We start from the raw sequence: 17,205 nt of genomic DNA, 5'->3' as shown, positions 1-17,205 counted from the left end.
CTGCCGGGCTCCCTCAGAGAGCCTCAAAAGAATGCTTTTTTTCCAGCAGAGCAGCAGGCAGGAGACAAAGTGCCAATGAAAAGCCATTCAGAGCTTCCGCCCCTGGCTCTCCTTTCTGTCCTACATACACACACTTCCCTTTACACATGTCTACCTGCCTGGCGTGATGAGTGTGAAAAGATTACAAAGTACCGATATCTAGTGACTGCGATACATATTTACTAGGGACAACTGGAACTGACCAAGATTGCAACCAGCTGATGTTTGCTCAAAACATGGAATCTGCAACTGGCCAATTTATGGTATTTATTTTGGCAGGCTGGGTTGTAATTTTATGTTGCAAATAATGTGAAGCAGGCAAGTTTACTCACGCTGTATTTGAATGCTACACGAAAATACCGTACCATAATTACGCATGCCGTACAGTGCTAAGTAGGCTCTTACCTTCGATGTACTTCCGATGTTATGAAAATAGGCAACTGATTTAAAATTGAAAAATTTTAAATGGCATTAAAAACGTACCAGTGTGTTTCATGTGTTCATTAACCCCCAACAGTGTGAGAGTAAACAAACACTATTACAAGGATTACGTTACAATTCATTGATCTATTTAAACCAAAGGTATTAGCAGATATAGTAATAAGCTAAACATATACAAAAATCATTATCTACAAGGTTCTTGTTTTTTAAGGAGGAGACCATCCCAAACCCTAAATTTCAACTTTTATAAATAAATTTTTCCTCATCAATATTTAGTTTTTTGTTTAAAGATCTTTGAAAGTGAAGCTGAAAGATTTAGATTAAACATGAGTTCAATTAAAAAAAAAAAAGTAAAAATGCTGTCCCACGTATTGATGTCACTACCAAAACTGTGTTTGTTCATAGGTGGAGCCTTATTTAAGCCACATGCTTGCATTTTAGAGCAGGCAGTGAGACTGAATCCCTGTTAGATTCCCATTGTTTTGAAGTAAATGTGTCTCAAAATCTGAAAAATCCGAGTGTTAAGATTTGTCACTACCAAAACAGGCATTAAGGAAACCTTTTTTGGTTTTGATGATTTAATGATTTAAATATTATGATTTTGTGCGCAACTGTTCAAAGCTATTTACAGCTTGCAATGTGTTGGCAAACCATGTATTATGTAGTGTTTTTAAGTTATGTTTGTTTTTTTTGTGTTAATATGTGCTATTCTCATGTTAGAGGTTAGGTCTGCGCACAATTTACCTGTGCATGATGGTGTTTTGTGTTTCAGGTTAGTCAGTACTTCGTCGTACCAATAAAACTGCGGGTCGCCATTATCATCGGATATTATCCACCAACTAACATACCAGCTGGGTCCTATCATATACAATAAGAGTACAGATCATTATCACAATACTGACCAATGCCAACACCACAGAAGGTTGCAATATACAAATGAGCCTCTAACCAATTACTAAATATTGTGTGCTGTGAGCATTCCAGATACTTTCTTTGTGTTCTTAATGAATCAAGGCACACTTGATTCAACAAACAAAGCATTTCTGTCAAAAAATAATGCACACCAATCTTTAACCCATCGAGGCCTCACTAACCTGATTCTATTATCTTATATATTGTAATTGCAATATGTAGCTGCTGATCTGAAACATTCTTCTCTTGATCATTTGTTATAATAAATGGTGCTGTGTGGTTGGAGTAAGCTCTGTTCAGAAAAGCCTATTGTGTTTATTTTCATGGTTTTGAATATTTTCTTGCTCAACTATACATTTTCTAATATCAAAACATTTGATTAAAAAATGTACAATGCAAAAATATCACAGCATGTGCTAGAACAGCAACCACTAGAAGGGCCACATTAAAAAATCTCAACAAATCTGTGGACCAGCTGTGTTTTTATCTTATTTTTACTTAACATTTTGCCATGTTTATTCAAAATATGCCAAAACTACAACAGCAAAAATTGGCACTGAATACTTGAATGATTAAAAAAATTATACATCATACATCATCTAAACCGCTTATCCTTCTGGGTGCTGGAGCCTATCCCAGCTGTCATTGGGCAGAAGGCAGGATACACCCTGGACAGGTCGCCAGTCCATCGCAGGGCAGACAGACAGACATACACAATCACAATTCAGCATGTCCAATCGGCCTGACTGCATGTCTTTGGACTGTGGGAGGAAACCGGAGTACCCGGAGGAAACCCACGCAGACACGGGGAGAACAGGCAAACTCCACACAGAAACGACCCTGGTCACCCAGCCGGGAATCGAACCCAGGCCCTTCTTGCTGTGCTTGACAGCGCTACCCACTGCGCCATCGTGCCGCCCTCAAAAAATGATTTTAAATAAAAACAAATTGTTTCATATAAAACAGCAGACGACATTAGCTGCAGATAACTGTTAAACCTCTAGACACCTGGCATCTTTTTTTTTGTGGCACTGTCACATAGATCCTTTTTGGGGAGGAGGGTGGGAGCGCACATTACGTTTCAGTGCATGCTGGGAAACGTAGTGCAATGGCGATATGGACTAATTTTAAAAGGAAATTAAAATAATTTTGCGGGCCGAATAGGATTGTGCCACAGCCTAAATTGGCCCATGGGCCTTGTGTTTGACAAGAAATTACAGTCATGCTAATATGCGATAGACCTTTGTATGCAACTACACTCTAATAATCAGTAAACTCCAACTGATCATGGAAGGTGTATTCAAGTTGTAGTGAACTATTCTGGCTACATGTGCATTATCAAACAAAATGTTCAAGTCACCTGCTCAGGCATATAGTGGTGGGACATACAACGCAGGATAAGTTCTAGCGTTTATGGTCGCTGTAGTCAAGTAATTCAACCGCCATAGAAGAAATCCAGTTATTTGTGAACAAAGGGCTTCACAATGTTCAAAATGTCCAGAAGTTGTTTGCTTTGGGGCTGTGATGTCATACGTAACGACAGCAATGATTTTAGATTTGACCGTTTGCTGAAAGTCAGCCAAAAACCTCTGGATTCAGAAGCTGAGGCCCCCTCGCTGTGCCTACTGCCTTTGCCATCTTTAGCCTATATGCTATCTTTAGTCTAGTTCAAGATGAACTGGGGGAAAAAAAAAAATAAAAAAAATCACATAGTAAGAGTGAACCTTGTCTTTAGACAATAAGTGATGTCGCTTCCCGTTTTGAAATTACTCTAATGATATGTGCATTACGGCATGTGTGGGTTTCCCCATGTTCAAAAGATACAGAAAAGCACTACTTGTACGCTAAAAGTGCCCCCATTATGAATATGAATTACTGTGGAGAAAATGAATTACCTGTAGAATGAACATTAAAATACAAACCTTTTAAATGGTGCTTGTTTTTCACACAGAAATGACAATTTGTTCCATTTACTGATATTATCACATAATAGTTTTATAGTACCAGTGCTACGTGCTCGAGAAGTTTTTGTACAGCCATTAAAAAGAGAAGAAATAAAGAAAGAAGGGGGGATATCATCTGAATCAGGGGGTTATCCTAAAGTAGAAACACTGAAGTCAGCACTTTTTCTGCCTCTCCATCACCAGCATGCCAGTAGGGACTGTTCTACACTGCGTTTCTTTCTCCTTCTGCAACCCCCTCCCTCTTTCACATTTCACACACATACACACACCCCACTGCTCCACTGGTAGTGCAAGTCCGGAGGCTGCCGGTGCTGCATTGGAGCAACTCAGGGGTTCACATGTTCTCTCACTGCACCATTGTGCATGGAAACCGGAGTAACCTCTCGCAGAGACAGAACCGGAGCGGAATTAGACCTGCAGTTTAAGGAGCTGGACAAAAGTTTTTTAAAAAAACGAGGAGAGAAAGAGATCAGAGATAAAGTGGAGTGGAGAAATGACAGGAGAATGATGATGAGGAGAAGGTGAGTGATCTACGATGCAGCTGTGCATTTGTGAGACGAGGCAGGAATACACATGGTGAGCGAAGGGTTCTGTTAAGAAACCAAATCGCACATGGAGCAAAATTAGACCTGCAGTTTAAAGAGCCTGCTAAAAAGGAGCGGAGAACTGACAGGATAAAGGGGAGAAGGTGGGCGATTAGTACTGCAGTGGAGTGCTCAATTATGAAATCAAATCTCTTTATAATGCACAGATCAGGTTTATTGACATGAACAAATTTGTTGGTCAGCAATCCAAAGCGATGTATTTGGCAAAGCCATCGTTTTCTTTGTGCCGTTCTCCTAATCATGCATGTAGACAGCTTACTACAGCTGTTCTGCAGACAGCAGCCCTCCAATCAATAACTTGCACGGCAAAGCAAGACACGGACCAATTAACAGCAGAGAAAACTTGGAGTAGGGAACTCGTTCAAACGGCCCTTTCTTATAAGTCCACCACAAACCAACCCATCACATTGGTCACATTCATGGACATATGAGGGATATACACACCTGCTGTGTTCTGCAGTTTTGTGTGCATTTCTGTGTGTGCATGCATGTGTAAGGCATAAAGCATGATACTGCTGCAAAGATGCATGTCAAGATGCAGAGATGGGGTTTAAGGGTAAGGCTGCTCACAGAGGCCACAACATGCATGCCTCCAAAATGTGAGCTACATGTGTGAATCTGTGTTGTAGTGCGTCAAGCAGGGTCTGTGGGCGGTGTGGAGAGGTAGAGGAGTGAAGGAGTGGCTTGCTCAGTGCTTTGGGAGTTTTGGCAGTGCTATCTCTCGCTTCAAGATCACTCCGATACTCCATTCCACAAACCTAATCCTGTATTCGCACGTTGGCAAGAGACACTTGGTGACAAACCGGATACTCCATTGTTTTGGAGCAGCAGCGGAACATTACTTCACCACCAGCGGCGATGGTGGCTCGAGATCAGCCAAAAGTTCCGTTAGCAGTTCGATTTTAAGAGTTCAAGTTTAATTTTTGACGTTGTCTGCAATGGTGGAATAAACTGGATGTAGATTTTTCTGGGGGCCAAGGACAGCCAGCCTGCACTGGCCATTCATACATAAAATTTGCACTGCAAATTCTCATCGGTCGCAATAAAGTTCTGCACTTACACAAACAGTCTTGCATTGTCTATTGGCAGAGTAGATTGTGTTAAAGATTGGGCAATCGTTTCAAGCCTATACCTACTGCTAAGCGCCTATGTAGAACAGAACTAGTTTTCTGTTTAATAAGGACCATGAATTATATCATTCATGAAGCGCAAAGTCTTGTCCATGCAGGTATAAAGGCACAAATATCATAAGAATTCGTCATGAGTGGACATGAAGTGGGCTTTCGCTTTTTATCTTTTTGCAAGACTTTCCTCTGTGTTCTGTACATTCTAGTTTGAACACCGCCCCCTAACGTAAGTGCAAGTACATCCTGTACTACATTCTAGGCCCTAGCTGATAAAATCATTACAATATACACTAAATGTGCTGAAACAGACTGATGGGAAGAGTAAAAAGATATCATGTCTTTGAATGGGGTGTAGTAGCAGATGCTCTAGCCCGAGTGCAGCAAGAACTGCAACACAGCTGGGTTTTTGAAGTGTCCTTTGAGTATCTGTAATGATCCATCACCTGGAATCCATCCAGACAACAGCAGGGCCGTAGCAAATGGTTTTTGAAATAAGTGAAAGGCAGCTGATATGAATTGAGCAGATGAACAGAGATCCATGCCTCTGGCAACTGCATCAGCATCCTGACGAACAACCACAGCAGGCTAAAAGACAATCCAAGCAAGGACATGCAATATTTGAAAGAATCTCTGCTGTGTTTTCCCCTTACCCCCTTACTGTAGCGGATCAGCCAAGAGATATTTGCTGTTGTGTGCTTTAGTTTTGCAGTGAAACTACAAGGTTAAAGCAGCTAAGTAACAAAAAACAATAAGTACCATGCAAACTGCTCAAATTGTTAATTTTCCATTTTTAGAGATATTGTCATACCACATCAGAAATCACTTAAGCATACCTATATGAGATTACTTAACAACTAGACACAGTTCGAGATAAGTGCATTATAATTCAGGCATGCAGCTAGCAGGACACTAATCTTTTATTAGCCTTTTTATGCTGAACTTTCTTTAAATATAGCACATGCTGCAGCACATTACTGAATTCTATGCTGTGGGTAAGATTTCAAGACATGGGTCATTCACTGTTCTGCGTTGTTTCCCCTCTATGTATGCACAGGTGTGCAGCGAAGATGTACAAATGCGCTCCACTGTCCTGCTTACTGCTTCTACTGTCACTGCTGGGCATCAATGCAGCTTGTCCCTCGGTGTGCTCCTGCAGCGAGAGCCAGAGGGAGGTGGACTGCTCCTGGAGGGGCCTGAGACACCTACCCGTCGGCCTACAGTTGAACATCTACTCCCTCAATCTGTCCCATAACCGGCTGGCTGATCTAGACCACCACCTCAGCCCCTACACGCACCTCCGCACACTTGATATCTCCAACAACCGCCTGTCCCGCCTGCCCGCCTCCCTGCCCCGCTCACTATGGGACATCCACGCTTCTGGCAACCGCATCCGTTTCCTGGAGAAAAACGACACGGCCTACCACTGGAACTTGCGGACCCTGGATCTGTCGGCCAACAAGCTGGAGCGAGTGGTCTTCATAAACAACACCTTGCCCAACATGAAGGCCCTCAACCTCAGCCACAACCGGTTTTGGACCGTGCCTACCAACATGCCCCAAAACCTGGAGATGGTGGATCTGTCCCATAACAGTCTCGTGCAGATCCTGCCTGAGTCACTGGACCGCTTGCCCAAGCTGGCCTGCTTCTATCTGCATGCTAACCGCTTCTCCACGGTAAGCGAGGGTGCCTTCGAGAAGCTCCATGGTTTGAGGCTCATCACGCTTGGAGATAACCCATGGGCCTGTGAACAAAAGGCCAACATTAGTCACTTGTTGGCTTGGGCCAGGCACACCTCGGCTCGTGTGCTGGGCTGCCCGTGCCACACTTGGCCAATCTGCGGGGAGGCCCACTTGGCCAGGACGGGGGGATGGCACTTTGCTACGTACACACTCTCTCCATTCGGGACGGCCCAAATGCAGGGCGTGTCCACGCACTATTGGGCTGAGAAAACACTTACCATCCCACATCACACCAGGGAAGCAGCAAGAGCCTCCAGCAGGCCAGATGAGTATGCCTTCAAGCATGGCTTCCCCTTGACCTCCACTTCAGAAGACCTCTCCACGCTACACTCCTATCCACCTACAGATGTACCATTTACGGCAGATGACCTTCTCACTACGGACAGTTTCTTTACCACCAGCAGAGTCCTCACTTCCAGCACACGGAGGACAACCACTCTTCGCACACGGAGTGTCAAGAGGGCCAACCAAGGGCTTGGCAGAAATGCCAGTCCAGGACACAGCTCGGGGGATTTATTTGCAATGTCTCTGCTACTTCTGATAACTACTGGTCAAGTCATGTGAGAGGCTTAGCTTCTATCCTGGATTCATCTGAAAACACTAGCATTTTACATAATGCTTGCCCTCAATAGCTGCTTTTTTGCTCATTATTTTGCTGGCATACATGTTTGTTTACTCTAGAACGAAAAACTGAGACCATTTCCCAGATATAGGTAGCACAGTCTTACACTAAATTAAATGGTCACTGGAGACAATGGTCACTGGAGAGCTCTCCATTTTAAATTCTCCTTAGCATTTTAAGACTGCATTCCAACTACTTGGAATAAAGCAAATTTACAGCTTCATATAAAACAAAACAAAAAAAAAAACAATGTTCTAAAGTCACTAATCAACACAAGAACAGTCTTTCTATGACATCTGTATTCTAATGACCACTACTTTGTAGTTTACTCATGGCTCTGGTTGTATGGGTAATGGAAATTAAATACATTTTGTATATTTGTCATGATGGAAATCTGCATTCTTATTTCAAAACAGACTTTCACTTCTGTGCTTGCAGTCAAAAAAGTGTTTCATGGACATTGATTAAACAATGTGTACCAACGTTTGGACAATCACTAAGCAGAAAGAGCTGCATGAATGATTACCAATTTAGGATAATCCACTGATGGAATTGGTCTATAAGAACACCAGGAGGGGGAGCAAGAGATCTTGATTTGTGCGTAGCAGATGAGGGTTGGGCGTTTACATTATTTCCTATAGCAAGGAGCTGGCATCATTCTAAAAGAAAAAATAATACTGTAAGCTGCCTAAGAGCCATATGTATTATATAACGGCTCTGTATCTCTAAAGGGAGATCAAGTTATCACAGAACCAGCCTGATGGGGCGATTATAACAGCACTACTTTCAGCACCATTATGACAATATAATTACTGTGACTTAAGTACAATGGAGCACGATGAAAACAGCTGTCAGACATGCAATTCAAAGAGTGCTTAGGCTAACAGCAGAAAAAAGTACCAACTATCAGAGCAGAGTAGAAAATACTATAACCAGTCATAATAATGTGATGGGAATATGGCTAAAAAGCTCTTCTTTCTACAGACACTTAAACAGTCCTTTACAGCAGCTACCATAGACCCTAGTGGACGAAAAGCCATCTTAAGATGAATCACAGGAGAAGAAAGAAAAAACAAAACAAAAACACATAGAAAACAAACCAACCCTCCAAAACATATGAAAGAGCGGGAAGCAGAGGCAAGAGGCTATAGTCGAAGACCTTCAGCACTGCATGAACAACACAACTAATAAAAAGGTGTGACATACTGTTCAAATTACTTCCTTCCGCACCTCCAATTTTTTACACCAATCTTCTACAATATCGACATAAAACAATACCACCACACTGTAGCCTTGCTAGATCCCATCAGAGTGAGTCAAATAAAACAGGTTTTGGGCCAATGTTTTACTTACACTGTTGGGCTTGGGTTTGTTTTCTAATAAGTAATCTGTGTAGTAGAATTGCTCTTATCTGAAGGACTATATATAATTTATTCACTCTCATGCATTCTTTCTCTTTCTTTCTTTCGCTCTCTCTCCCATAGTCTACAGCTGTGTTTAGAATTGCTCCCTAAATCCCGTGTCTGGGATAATCCACTTCTGTTAGTGGGTACAGGTTTCAAATTTAACAGTAGCAGTTGAGCCGAGTCGAAGTGGGTTTGGGCTTCTGTTCCACTGGCTATACTTTTTTTTTGTTCAGGTTTAAATGTAAAATATTCCAGTTTTTCCAAGGTATGGGCCCTTTAAGTGACCCTAACGCCAAGATCAAGACTTTTGGACTCCATTGTACGTTTGTAGTAGCTGATTATATTGATCTCTGAACTCTTGTTTTGCTACGTAAGAACTTAGTAAACACAAAAAACTGCCTTAAAAAAAGTTACATTAAAAAATGATGAGGAAATCATGAGGACAGTGATCTCAAGTCTAAGCAAAGAAAAAAAAAAAATGACGAATGACTGCCAATCAGTAGGTTGAATCTGCATCAGATGTACTGATGCACTTTTATAGCCCTAGATTACAGCATCGATACTAAGTTAATGATTCTTCCAATAAAACAGGCCCATATAGCTACACAGGCTGCAGATCTCCAGGCAACAATTTAGTGTAGTGAAAGTCTGAGCCTCTTCCAGCTTAGGCAAGTCAGCGGGGCAAGAGGCAGCTGGGAGAAACCCTGGTGATCTTCAAATGCAAAACGCAAACAAAAGACTCTAATCAAATCAAAACCTACTTTGTTTCACCAAAATCAGCCTGATACCAGCTCAAGAGCCCATTTCCAAAGAAAAACAGCACACGTCACGTGACATAACGTCAGTCTCATTATAAAACGCCACATATTAGTCCAGACTGAGAACAGAGCTCACATCATCAGCTTTCGGTGTGAGGACATAAGCACAGGTGAGCCTCCACAGCACACAACTGTTGATGTCAACTGATAATAGATCTGTAATGTAGATTCTGCACTCAATAATACAGAACTACAGGACGATTTATTTACAAAATTTACGAAATGTAAAAAATACATTTCATCTGAACGTCACTTAATAATCTTGATCACTTTTTTTTTATGAGTGTATGTTTAATGTCACTTACTTGTTTCAGTTTTTCACTGTTCTAACAATTAATTTCATATAATTAAAGTAATTTCCACATACTGCATATTCATCATACCATGCTAAAATGAGAGCTTAATTTATTTACTGTTAACAGTACAAAACCACAGACAAACCTCATTTAATTTATTTACCAGAAGTGATGTTTAGATGCAAATATTAAGGTGATTTAGAATGAAAAAGATCAAGCATGTTGTAGATTTTGCTATCATACAGTTTTAAATAAACCTCAGCACCAACACTGCTTCATGTGATCAACAGCTTAAAAATTAGGAGAAATCAACAACAAACAGATTTCACAACCAGAACTCCATTAAGGAGCATGGTGATAATTCTCTACAAGAGCACTTAAATGTTGGTAATGATCAAAATGTGGAAAATAGTTAATTTTTTTTAAATGATTTCTCCTTATTTGGGTCATCAACATCTTATTTTCAAGGCAGTTTTGAACTATCGACAGTATCTGATGTAGCTACTCCTTTCAGTCCGAATACCTGCAGAATGAACTCTGGTCAGACTCTGATCAGCCTGGACACTGTCAAACACAGACGTTTTGCTCTGTAAAAGATGGATGTTCATTGCAGTGGGGCTGGGTTTGGCTCCAAACTCACAAAAGGCAATCAGACAATTTATTATTTTTATTTTTGGCAGATCAGGGTTGCAGTTTCTGTTGCAGGTTCAGTTTTAAAAGAGAAGATCATTAAATTAAAAATCAAATTAGAAATCAAATTAGAATAGTTAAATAACCAGTTTAAAAACAAAGTTAGATTAGGATTAAAAAAAAAAAGGAAAAGGTGCTGGAAACGCCAACAGTGTTTAAACTGAGCTGAAAGCTGCTCAAACAGGAACGTTTTGAGGCTGGATTTAAAAGTGTCCAGTATTGGGGCTCTTCTAATGCTCTTCATCAACTGGTTCCTTTTAAAAGCAGCATAGCAGCCAAACGCTGCTTCTCCATGTTTAGTCTTTACCTTCAGCAGGACTGACTAGTTTCTAATAATCTCAGTTCAATATGATATAAATTTGCTGATCCTGCACCACTGAGCGATTTATAGACCAGTCAATTCTGTAACAGACTGGTAGCCAGTGTAAGGATTTATGACGTGTTCCCTTCTTCTATTCCTAGTGAGACTCTGGCAGCTGCATTCTGAATCATCTGAAGCTGTTTGTCGTTATCACACTGTGACTCTCGCTTAAAGAAAGTACAGGAAATGTGCTAGTATGTTCACATAGCCCACACAGTGGGGGGGAAAAGGGGTTTAAAAAAAACAAACAAAAAAATTTAGTGTTAAAGGAATCAAAATCCATGATTGGATGTCTGCAGTTATTTTTTCATGTCAAATTTAAAAGATATTTTTACTCCCCATTCGTATTTTTGTACTATTAACAATCTATCAAACCAAACTGAGCTCTCACATTAGCATAACATCAGTGTGATGAAATTAATTATATTAAATTAAATCAGAATTTCCATTATATTACTTAAATTATATGAAATTTAAAGTCACTGTGTAAAATGAACCACTGGAACTGAAAGTACAGAACTTCTACTTCCTCTGTTGAGCTCTTGTGGATGACAATGTATAAAAACAGCAACTTAATCAATTTCAAACCATGAAAAATACCTTGTGTTTTACTTAAGCACCAACACTGTATCACTTACAGTTTAGCATCTGCACTTCTGTCTGAATTCCTCTGTTTAAATGACTAAACTACAAGCTATAAATCAGAAACAATTAACCTAAAATTACACCATATAATAAACTGGCAACACCTCTTCTGTTTTTTTGCACACAGGCCTGAAGGAAGATTAAGATGTCTCTCAATGTGGGCAGATATCTAGTGCTTCTGACCGTTTCCATGTGTTGCCGTCTGACGGTGCAATCAAACGCAAACGGCAACGATAATAATTCAATGAATATGAACACCACTACGAGCAACACCAGCAACATCCCATTCACTTCAGACAGCTTCTCTGGCACCTTTGACAACACAACCATCAGCTCCGGCAACACCGGCGATCCCACCTCTTCAAGCTCCAACCCCAGCAACTCCAAAGTGACCACAGCCACCACGCCGCTCAGCTCCAGCACAACCAAACCAGCTTCAAGCAGCTCTGGATCAAGCAGGACCAAGGCGAGCTCTTCGGCTGACAGCTCTGGGTCGATCACAGCAGCCTCAAACTTCACAACCGGTAAATCAGGTGCGAGCGGTTCCTCCTCACGCGCCTCCACCACCTCCTACTCCAGCGCAGACATCATGCTTTGTCTCACGGTGTCTCTGGCCCTCTTTCCACTGCTGATACAGTAGCAGGCCTGCCGTGAACTGGGCTTATTTACTGTCCTTTACACCCCAATTCAATCCAGCCTTTTCTTTCCATTTCAGCTCAGAATACACAAGAAGAACATACTGATCAACACTCTAAAGCCATTGTTGACCTCATAAATATGTAAAAAACATTTAAATGAACAGATGGTTTGATTCTCACTCTATTAAACGCTTTAAAAACATATTTTTATGGATTATACTAACCACATTTTTGTCTGCATTTATATTAGGAATCCAGTTTTCTGATAAGATCAGAGTAGTTAAATACTGAGTACTGGCCAATATTGGGCGGATATTTTTGTTTGCATGTCTTATGCAAAAGTTTGAACACCCCTGGTCACGCTTTGTTGGTTTTTTTTAAGGTGTAACACATCCTCTTCAGAGAACACACCACACTTAAGTATGACATTAGTGCATAATTTCTATTTATTTACTGTGTTTAACATATTGGGGAAAAAAACAAATGAAATATTTAACATTATTTTACCCCACCAAATGCATAAGATGAATAGTGCATAAGATAAATAGTGACACAACCTATACACGACCAGGGGTGCCCAAAAATCGGCTTACAGTTGTAGATAAAACAGCCACACAATTTAGTTATGATATACTAGGCTGCTTATTAATGCTCTGTACATCTTTCTGGATGGATGTGTTTTGTTTTTGGCCTACTTTTTCAAAATGACCATTTTATATTATGTTTAATATTAGCTTATGATCCAATTTTACTGAACCTCCTGATTGCTACTGGTAGGGCTGAACGATTTGCAACTTATTAGATCTACATCATTAGGTTAAATTTCTCCACTTTACAACTCGAAAAGACAACAGTGTTGGTAAATTGTTATTTTCAATATAAAAATGATGAAATCTTTCAGCCCGAGCTACCAGTCACTTTAAAATTCTGGAGTAAAATCGATTATATACACTAATAGATATTTATCTGAACAGACATCTTTCTTTAAACTACTGAAATACACAGTTCATAAATGTTGAGAATACGCTGCAATTTCATGCACACAGCAGCCATCTTGAATGTGTTGTTACTGGTGATGCTGACCTTAAACCAGAAGTGTTGCTGCTGCCAGTAAAGCAGGAACGTTTTCAAAGATCCGCTCCAGAAGTTGGTATGTACATTTACACAGTTGACCTGAGATTAAATAACACATTTCCCTTATGATTTCTCTGATTTTACTTTTTTTATCCTGTTTCATAATTACACTCTGTTTGTAATGAAGCACACAGCAGGTCAGTGTTCTTTTTTTACCCTTAAATTAGTAATTAATTAATAATTAATAATGATAATGCTAAATATCATCATACTGTCCGCCCTTTCGTGTGCTCACATTTTAGGTGGGGTGGCCATATGATGAAAGGCGACTGGCTTATATTATTATTATTTTCATTTTCTTCTTCAAAACAGTCCCACACAGCAGAAATTGAGATGTGATAACTGATAACTTGGAGAAGGCTGTGGAAAGTTCTCTATGAAGGCGATGTAAATAGAGCGGGGCAAAAAAGAAGGAAAGGATCAGAACCGGATCAGGCTTAATACAGCCAAGACTCTGTTCTATCAGCTCTCATGACAGGTCTCTTCATCGGATCTGGACATCTCTAATTTGTATAACCTTTGCTTTTACTCATCTTATTATCTCAAACAATGTAAACAACATGAAATAAGGAGCACTGTAACTGTCAACCTCATGACCACTGCTTATGGACTGAAGACCTTTTGTTCAGGGCGAAAGTGTACTTAATTGTACTTAATCTCTAATACTGTGAGGAGTATTGTTAGCCCCTTGGTGGATCAGTAACTAACAATGCATTGAAAAGACACTGAAAAGTCCACGCAAGATTTTATGTGCTACAATTTAAGTATTCATGCAAGTGAACAAGTAAAAAAAGGCAGAAATAAAACACATTTCTGTGCATTCGACTACCACAGCACTGCACACTCATTCCTCACAGTCTCCGCTACAAATTTTGCAACAGTGTTTATTGTGAAGCAGAAGATGAATAAAACATACCTGAACTGAAAAATCACAAACTGCAGAGCATCCAATTCAGAAATCTCACCTGCGGGTGACGTAGTAGAAAACAGGGTTGCCGTTCTTGGAGGTGCCAGCCTGGTAGAAAATGTTGAGGGTTTTCAGCGCTTTGAACTCCTCTTTCTCATGAACCTGGTGTCTGAACAGAAAGCTTGGTGTTAACTTCCTGAATGTTTAACTCATCATTAAAATTATTTTCAATCCAAACCCAAACACCATTAACAACTCCTCATTTCAGTGTTGTTATTGAGCCGTTTGGGTGATTTTAAGAAGATCAATACATTAAAAGCGTCCATTACTTCACTAAAGCAATGTACCAAAAAATCCTTATAACATTGAGAACTAAATCTGAGGAAAATGCTGAGAAAGCCTGGCACACTTTCTTCTGTCTTAGGTTTTAGATCATCATTTTTGTAGTAAAAGTAAGTCGTTTTTTACACATTATTTGTTGTGTTTTATAGCATTCTGAAGCGCAGCATTATATTCCTCAGCCTCATCGGTTTCACACGTGAAGATTTTATACTGTTTACATGTTTCAGTTCATCAGTGTTCTCTCACTACAATACCCAGCATTCATTAGGCAAATACACCACAGAACCATTGGGAATCTCTATGATGTCAACCAAGTCTGTCTCCTACCCTGGGCACTGATCTATTGGCTAACAAACACAACCAAGCTCACATTTGTGAAACTTTTACATCGGCCATTGAACAAAACTGTAAACAAAACAGCGCGTCTCTCTTCATTCAGCACAAAACGATGGTTTTTAACCTATTCAGCCAGAGAAAGAATCTAAACTGAGGTAAGATCTATTTATAACCAACTAACTTGCTAACTATTGCTTTGAGTTTGCTGTTCTCCTTGTCTTATGAATCATTTCTGTCATTTAAGTAATCACTTGTAGTGATTACTTAAAGACAGTTACTACAGCTGCCCCCCCCCAAAAAAAACAGCCCATAGCAGTTGTAGTTTCTCAAAGTTCCTCCCACCTTCAAGATACATCATCAAAAGAGGGATTTGCTTCTCTTTAAGCCAGAAAAACTCTGGAGATTACGGCATCACTGCTGTAGGATGTGAGTAAGCATGTGTACGACAGAGTGCTGGCTAGAGGGTTTATTTTGGCCCGAGTATCCCCTTTCATTTTGTTTTCTTAGCCCACTATCTGTTTTGAGAAGTCATTACCTGGTCATGAATTCCTCAAACTTTGAACTGGTGAGATTTAGGCTGGACCAGTGTGTATCGGCCACCGGTTTGTGCTCAGGGGGGCCCAGGTAGGCCAGGAGAGTAGCCATCTTGTCGAAAGGCCGCCGGCCCACAGCTTTGTGGTCCCTAAAAAAGGTGGAAGGGATTTGCAACAATTTTTATTTTGCATGATATTATCAGCAAACTAACACATATACAAGTATACTGAATTATCAAAGGGTTTCAGTTAATGACTGGGTATCAAAATAAACCTACAAAATACTTAAAACATCTTGAAGGAATATGAAAATCTAAATATCTGCACAGTTATGCATAAGAATATACATTCTTCAAACACAACAATTAAGTAAGGAAGGAAATAAAAAGATCTTGCAATAAAACCTGGCAGACCACAAGTATTAAAAACTAAACATGATAAAAATCCCACATAGTATGTGATTAATTAAACTATATTTTTTATATATACACAAATATACATGTATACGTTTCAACGGAAAAGCAGGAATATTTTACTGACTGTACAAATAACAATTAAATTTAAATCCTAAGTCTTTGACTGTAGCCTGACTTGGAGATACAAACACTTTTTCCATCATGATTTGTTAAAAATCACAGACTACAGTGAAGCCTGTAGTAGATGACCAAAGTGCATTTGTTTTGGACCTCAAATCAGGGGGCAGTCAAATGGGCAAATCTGAATAACAAATAAAATTCCTGTTCTGAGCAGCCAAGCATTGCAAAACGCCCTTCAGTACCTTGCCAGTTTTAGCTAATAGCCTATGGTGCTGCACCATTAGCTTTCAACACATTTACATTCACAGAAGTAGCCTCAAAACTCCATCAGCCTCCCAGAAAACAGTCAGTCAGTCTCTGAACCGGCATCTCACACCTGTTGCTGGAGAGATACTGGCCGATCTTCTCCTGGTTGTTCCACAGCAGCCTGTGCAGAGCCAGCACGTTACCGTCGCTGATAAAAGATAAGCTGTGGTTGACTGAGTCACTGGCCGGGCAGTCTGAAGCAATGTCCAGAAAAAATCTGATGGAAGGACACAATGACGGCACAGTTTATTTGACATACTTTAGACAATCAGAACATTAAGCATGTACAACAGGTCCACAATATGACAAGCAGTTCTGCACACAACTGTTCTTGTCTCTATGAATCAGTCTCCCTCAGAAAAGGTAAAGTTCCAACAGAATTTCTGGAATTTTTCATTACATATTATAAAAAACGTTCTAGGTCAGGGGTCGGCAACATGCAGGTCTGGAGATGCATGCAGCTCTTTTACTGCCCAGTTGCGGCTCCACGGCAGTTTTAGATCTTTAGGTAAAAATAAAATGATCCTCCTTCGCAGTAAAAAAGCTCTGCTGATCATTCAACACAGTTTTAACAATAAATGGTCTTAAACGCTGGAGTGAATGTAGCCTATAACCGCTAATTCACCCTTTAACCCTGAAGATTGGCGCACAGACTGCTGGTCTCATAGCAACACAGACAGCAGTCTCTCCTAGCTAGTAGTTAATGAAAAGGCAAAGAGAAAGATTTAAGATTAACATTGATAATTTAGAGATAAATTGACTTATTGGCATTTATAATCAGCTTGTTTCTTGATATGTTTAATCTGCA

General features: G+C 40.1%; 2 protein-coding genes across 6 annotated transcripts in view; one reads left to right on the top strand and one right to left on the bottom strand.

Moving 5' to 3' along the window:
* nf1b (neurofibromin 1b) overlaps positions 1-17,205 on the bottom strand; it is a 112,878-nt gene that overhangs the window by 39,104 nt on the left and 56,569 nt on the right. For all 5 annotated transcript variants that reach the window (XM_036595261.1, XM_036595262.1, XM_036595266.1 and 2 more), the window contains 3 exons: positions 16,468-16,614; positions 15,558-15,704; positions 14,403-14,513 (listed from right to left, as the gene is read on the bottom strand). In XM_036595261.1, coding sequence (XP_036451154.1) covers positions 14,403-14,513; positions 15,558-15,704; positions 16,468-16,614 — 405 coding nt within the window. The remainder of the gene's footprint in view (positions 1-14,402; positions 14,514-15,557; positions 15,705-16,467; positions 16,615-17,205) is intronic.
* LOC118824836 (oligodendrocyte-myelin glycoprotein-like) lies at positions 3,643-7,650 on the top strand. Its single transcript, XM_036595267.1, has 2 exons — positions 3,643-3,877; positions 6,143-7,650. The coding sequence occupies exons 1-2, from the start codon at positions 3,720-3,722 to the stop codon at positions 7,389-7,391; spliced, it is 1,407 nt and encodes a 468-aa protein (XP_036451160.1). The 5' UTR covers positions 3,643-3,719; the 3' UTR covers positions 7,392-7,650.

Source organism: Colossoma macropomum, unplaced genomic scaffold (genome assembly GCF_904425465.1).
Source record: "Colossoma macropomum unplaced genomic scaffold, Colossoma_macropomum, whole genome shotgun sequence".
Taxonomy (NCBI): domain Eukaryota; kingdom Metazoa; phylum Chordata; class Actinopteri; order Characiformes; family Serrasalmidae; genus Colossoma; species Colossoma macropomum.
The sequence above is the reverse complement of the archived record's forward strand: the minus strand, read 5'-3'. Positions and strand labels throughout refer to the sequence as shown.